General features: G+C 42.0%; 1 protein-coding gene across 1 annotated transcript in view; it reads left to right on the top strand.

Moving 5' to 3' along the window:
• DNAH6 (dynein, axonemal, heavy chain 6) overlaps positions 1-6,189 on the top strand; it is a 383,600-nt gene that overhangs the window by 185,865 nt on the left and 191,546 nt on the right. The window contains exons 35-38 of the mRNA XM_006900399.1: positions 244-426; positions 933-1,076; positions 3,789-4,010; positions 4,975-5,122. Coding sequence (XP_006900461.1) covers positions 244-426; positions 933-1,076; positions 3,789-4,010; positions 4,975-5,122 — 697 coding nt within the window. The remainder of the gene's footprint in view (positions 1-243; positions 427-932; positions 1,077-3,788; positions 4,011-4,974; positions 5,123-6,189) is intronic.

The following is a 6,189-nucleotide window of genomic DNA, read 5'->3' as shown; positions in this document are numbered from 1 at the left end:
AGGAGGGGAAGACCCTCTATGAGATGGATTGATTCAGTGACTGGGGTAATAGGGATGGGTGTGTCAGAGGCGGTGCGGTTGGCGCAGCATAGAGCAGGGTTTAGGGCTGTTGTGCATAGGGTCGCTATGAGTCAGAAACGACTCGACGGCACATAACAACAACAATACTGTAATCAACAGATTTGTAAACTCAATTCGACATTTCCTGCAGCCTTGCTAACACATCTGTCTCCTTTTCCTCAGCTGAATGAAGAAACCCAGGAATATATATTGAACCTTTTCCAGCGCTATGTGGAAGATGGTTTATATTTTATCAATAAAAAGTGTACCCAAGCAATTCCACAAGTGAACATCAGCAAAGTTACTACCCTCTGTTGTCTATTGGAGTCCTTGATGTTTGGAAAAGATGGAATTAACTTGGCAATGGTATGGAAGGTTTTGTTACTGCCATGAAGCTGGGGAAAATGGGTAGTTGGCAAACAGCTCTGATATGTTTTAAGGTGAATTTTCAGGGTACTGGTAACTGTGATTCGATTAGATACATAGAAACTCAGAAGTTGGAAGGAATGTTAGGGACCTTTTAGTTTACTGGTCTGTTCAGTGTTTGAATTCGTTCAGTCTCTTATTCCAGTATATGTGTATCTAGCAACTGTTTAAATATCCGCATGTGGCACCAAACAGTTCTAATAGACAGTTGTAAGGCAACCTTGGGGTTTTCTCTGTATACTCTTTGCCATTCATTTTATCACCAGGATGTTCAAAGACATACTTCTGAAAGCAAACATTGTTCTTTGGACCATCCCACGGGAAATCAGAAATTCACACCTTTAAGGATGCATCTAAAAGAGAGGGAGGGGAAATTCTTTGGACAACACAATTTAGGATTTTTCTTATAGTTAAATATAAAGTACTAAAACAGTTTATTCTTTCAGGAACAAACAAAACTGAACACTGTTGTATGTCAAACTTTTGTATTCTGTTATTTATGGTCTGTGGGCGGAAACTTAACTGAAAACCACTGGGATGCTTTTGATACATTTATTCGGACACAGTTTGATGACAATCCTGATGCCAGGGTAAGAGTCAAATAAGTCCAATGTTGGAGTGATTATTCCAAATCGTTGAAGTTCAATATTAAGATCAAACCTTTAAGAATCTCATTTCTACTCTAGATATGTATATTCTTGACTAAAAGTATTTTTTTTCATTTTCTACTTTTTCAACCTTGTTGTTCTTGTATGCCATCGAGTTGGAGCCAACCCATATCTGACCTGCCTTTCAGAGGCAGTAATTACATGGCAGGAGATTGCTCATCTTTCTCCCAAGGAGCAGCTGGTGGTTTCAAACCACATACCTTAGATAGCACTTATTATGCTTAGAAAAAAATAATATTTTTCTAGTCATAAGAACAGATTAAGGTGTAAACAATGTACATAAATATGCTCTGATATGCCACAGACTATTAAATTCTAGTTAGATTTCTTTGTCATGCTGTAAATAATTAGCAAGTCTAGACTTCCTGGAATTCATAGCCATTGCTGCTGAGTTGGAATTGACTCATAGCTGGTCCCATAGTAGGTTTTCAGGGGCTATAACCTGCTCAGGAGGAGATCACACATCTTTCTTCTTTGGAGCCACTAGTGGATTTGAACTGCCAAAGAGGAGCCACCTTTGGGTCAGAGGTACAACTCTTTATGGATTATGTGGGCTATGCCACTGGAGATTTTTTTAAAATAAGAAAACTATAAATCTATACTTATAATAAAAATGTACTTTCTCTAGGGAACTCTGGTAGCCCAAGTGTAAGGAGCTATGATGCAATCCCAAAGGCAAACTGTTTGAATCTACCAGCTGCTCCAGGGGAGAGAGATGGGGCTCAGCTGTGAGTCCGTTTCAATTCGACAGCATTCAATAGCAAAAACAGTTATGTACAGACATACATTGTGGAGAAAGAAATACTATTTCATAGAGGAATGGAAACTAATCTATGCAGAAGGAATGATGGAGTTACAAAGTCATCATTTTACAACCATTATAGTGATAGTTGATTTAGACAGGATAGATGCATGGATGCACAAACTAGTGAAGGAATTTTACATGATGAACAGAATACTTACAGAGCTTCTAAGTGTATGTCCACAAATTACTGATTATTTGCAAAAGATGAAAGTAGTCTTCTAAAAGTATAGGAACCTTTCAGGCCTAAACTCCCTTGCCCAAGACAGGGTATTTTCCTTTAGCATCCAGTGTTGCCATCCACTGCCCAGCAGTGAGTGTGTTGTCCTGCAGTGGCCTATATGTTGCTATGGCACTGGCAGTGCTGCCCATAACATGCTCTGCCACCCTCAGGACCTTCTCATATCTATGCAACCTTTCTGAATCATCCTAATTGGTCAAGAGGGTCTACATGGATAACAGCTGGACATCTAAAACAGACCCCCACAGGGCCACAGGAAAGTGATCTGGTACTTGCATGCACGGTAGTCCCACAGCTCCATCTTCCTAACCTGTGTTCTCAGCCTGAACTTTCACTCTTTCTCCATCCTCATCTCCATCCCATCTCTTCTTCACCTTTCTTATTCCTGCTTGTCAAAGGGCAAGTCTGAGCTGTAGCTTCACTGAACGCTGGAAGCCTTCCTGAACCTCCAGCCATCACTGTCACCTCCCGGGGGGGGGGGGGGCAGGAGGAAAGGAGCCATCCTCCTTTGTGAAAATGCTCTTCATTCATTGTTGCCTTTAGGTGTCACTGTCGGGGCGAGTATGACACACAGTGAGCCTGCGAATAGCAGACTGGAACTCTATCCTGTACTGTGTCATCCTCATCATCTCTGACACACTTGAGCCCATTGCTGCAATTACTGTGTCAATCCATCTCATTGAGGGTCTTCCTCCCTGTCACTGGCCCTCCACCTTTCCAAGCGTGATATCCCTCTGCAAGGAATAGCCTCTCCTAGCAACATGCCCAAAATTTATGAGACGAAGCTCTGTGATCTTTGCCTCCAAGGAGCACTCTGGCTGCACCTTCTCCAGGACACAGGACCTTTTATTCCCACCCGCGCTGACTGCCCTGTTTATCTTCCCACAGACGGAGGGCACAGTCCTGGAAGGAAAGGTTAGGTCTCACTCAGCACTGTGCCCCAGTCCTAAGCACAGTGGTAGATGTGAAGCTGAAACTCTACAATTTTGAATTGCGCTTCAGTGATATGATCATAGTCAATTTTATAGTACAGTGGTTACCTGCTCTGCTGCTAGTTAAAAGGCTGGTGGTAGGAGCCCGCCGGCTTTTCTTTGGGGAAAGATGAGAGACTGTTGTTGTTGTTATTATTGTTGACAACCAGAAAGACTACAGCCTAGGAATCCCTCAGAGGCACTTCTATTCCATCCTATAAATTCACTAGGAGTCAGAATTCACTAAAAAAAAAAAATCACACACAACAATGGTATAATCAGTATATTGAATTTTCTCATGCTTGCTACCACAAGCCTATGCTTCAAGTATTAAGAGTCTGCAGCCTCAATAATGACCTTTTTTCCTTAAAAAAAAAGAATAAAAGAATTAGTGACTGGAGTAATGGGGGTAGGTATGTTAGAGACAGTAAGGTTGACTCAGGATAGAGCAGGGTTCAGAGCTGTTGTACATAGGGTCGCTATGGGTCACAAGCGACTCAACAGCACATAATAAACACAATAAATGCTCCCATGTTTGCTGACTTGACTTGTTTCTGTGTAATTATCTCTATTGTCATGAGTTCACCCTGTTGAAGGTGGTGTTTAATCTCACACTTTAGCTTCCCAGTTCTGGCGATCTGTGGAGTGTTCACATCGACTTTGAAAATAGACGGCTGGATCCCTGGGAGCGAATCATCCCCTCCTTCAAGTACAGTCGAGATGTCCCATTCTTTGAAATGCTTGTCCCCACAGCTGACACAGTGCGCTTTGGCTATCTGATGGAAAAGCTCCTGGCCGTCAGGCAGTCTGTATTGTTTACTGGAGTGACTGGAGTCGGCAAGGTAGGAAGCCCCCCTCAGACAAGAATGTCTAAAGCAGAAAGCTGAGAGTATGCTGACTTAGAATTGGAAGCAACAGGAATCATACATTCTTCCTCAGGGGGAATGGTGTTGCACATTGTTTGTTGTGGGAGGATGTATTCCTGAATCTATGTGGGCCCTAGGGAGCTCTAGTGACCTAGTGGTATACTGGTTAGCCTTGCTGTGCTACAAGCCCAAAGGTATGTGGTTCAAATCCACCAGCTGTTCTGTGGGAGGATGGCAAATCTCCTGTGCAATTTATTGCCTCTGAAAACCTGCTGGAGTGTTGGCTAACAGCAGCAAGATAACTAAATAGCAAAATACCAACTTGAAAGCAAACAGCAACATGTGGACTTCTATGAATATGTGAATTGTCTCCAAGTTGGCCATTTTCTGAATAAATTCTTGATGCTGCTATTATACAAACTAGATGATCCTATGGGGCATCATTCATGTTTTGGTGCCATGGAATTGCACCCCTTGGAATTTCTGGGGCTGCTCACTGTGTTAGAATGGGGATTAGTATCAATCCGTCTCTTCCACCTGTTTACCCACAACCACAGTGTCACTTGACTGGCTGCTTAACTTGTCTCCACAACAGTCAAAAGCTTGGGGGATTCCACATAAGCAGGATGCAACACCTCCAGCGTCCAGTATTTCAAAAAAGGATTCTTGCTATTAAATTGGCTTGTACAGTAGTCAAAACTGTTTTGGATATAAAAATAGAAGGATGCTTTTGATTGAAATAATCAGTTAGAATATTTGTCTGGCTATCTTGACTATGACTCACTGGTGTCTTCGGTTAGAGATAAACAGACTTTAGAGTATAGCTCCCTCTTCCTACCTTTTGTTGTTGTTTATTCTCATCATATTAGATTATTGCTAATGTAGACAATTGGAAAATATTACATCAGCTTTCAAATAAACTGTTTCTTTAAATTTAAAGTCTGTTATTGCTAAAGGATTGCTAAATAAAATTCAAGAATCAGCTGGCTACGTTCCTGTTTATCTAAATTTTTCTGCTCAAACTTCATCTGCAAGGACACAAGAAATTATTGAGTCAAAACTGGAACGGAAAAGAAAAAATATTCTGGGTAAGAATTAGCACATTTTAGTTCCCCATGAAAGTTATTTATTAAGGTAACAAATCACTGAAACAGCACACATGAGTAATTTGGATTATAAAATTCTTGCTTTAATAAAAATTCCTTAAACCATGAAAAACAAAAACAGTGTATGTAATAAAACTCCACTTGGACAGTGTAATTTATTGGCTTTCTCTTTAAAGGTGATTCTCTTATTAATATTCTTTCTAGGATTAGGTTTCTGGGTATCATCCTGCTGGAAAACGAAGACTTTCCTTCATCATCATCAACTCTGAACACCTTCACTCTCTGCCTGTTTGTGTTCTGCCTCCGCTACCTAAGTTCCAAAATCCACCTTGGTTTTCCTTTATTTAAAACACAGAGTCAACTTATTTATAATTGGCTCGGTGAATTATCTGAATCACTGAGAAGCCAACATAAAACTGCTCTATTATACTTGGCAAGAAGCTGCACTGCAATCCCAGAGGTCCACGGTTTGAATCCACCAGATGCTGTGCTAGAGAAGGAGGGGAAATCTCCTCCTGTACCAGTCAGATCCAATTTGACGTTGTTGTTGTTGTTATGTGCCGTCGAGTCGTTCGCGACTCAAAGTGACCCTATGCACAACAGCCCTAAACCCTGCTCTATACTGCGCCAACCGCACTGCCTCTGACACACCCATCCCGATTTCTCCAGTCATCGAGTCAATCCATCTCATAGAGGGCCTTCCCTCCACCCTCCCAAGCATGATGTCCCTCTCCAAGGACCCGTCCCTCCTGGCAACATGTCCAAAGTATGTCAGACGAAGCCCCAGAATCCTTGCCTCCAAGGTTTAATCCTCTCCAAGGTGAATCTGTTTGTTTTCCTGGCAGTCCATGGTACATTCAGTACTCTTCTCCAGCACCACAGCTCAAAAGCATCCACTCTCCTTCTGTCCTCCCTAGTCATTGTCCAACTCTCTGATGCGTAACAAGCGATTGCAAATACCATGGCCTGTATCAGGTGCACCTTAGTCTCCAGAGAGACACTGGAGACACTGTTGCTCCTGAGTACTTTAGAGAGGTCCCTAACAGCAG

This window comes from Elephantulus edwardii, unplaced genomic scaffold (genome assembly GCF_000299155.1).
Source record: "Elephantulus edwardii isolate Elephantulus edwardi_28Jun2011 unplaced genomic scaffold, EleEdw1.0 scaffold00283, whole genome shotgun sequence".
NCBI classification, from domain to species: Eukaryota; Metazoa; Chordata; class Mammalia; order Macroscelidea; family Macroscelididae; genus Elephantulus; species Elephantulus edwardii.
Note: the sequence above shows the minus strand (reverse complement) of the source record. Positions and strands in the feature narration are given on the sequence as shown.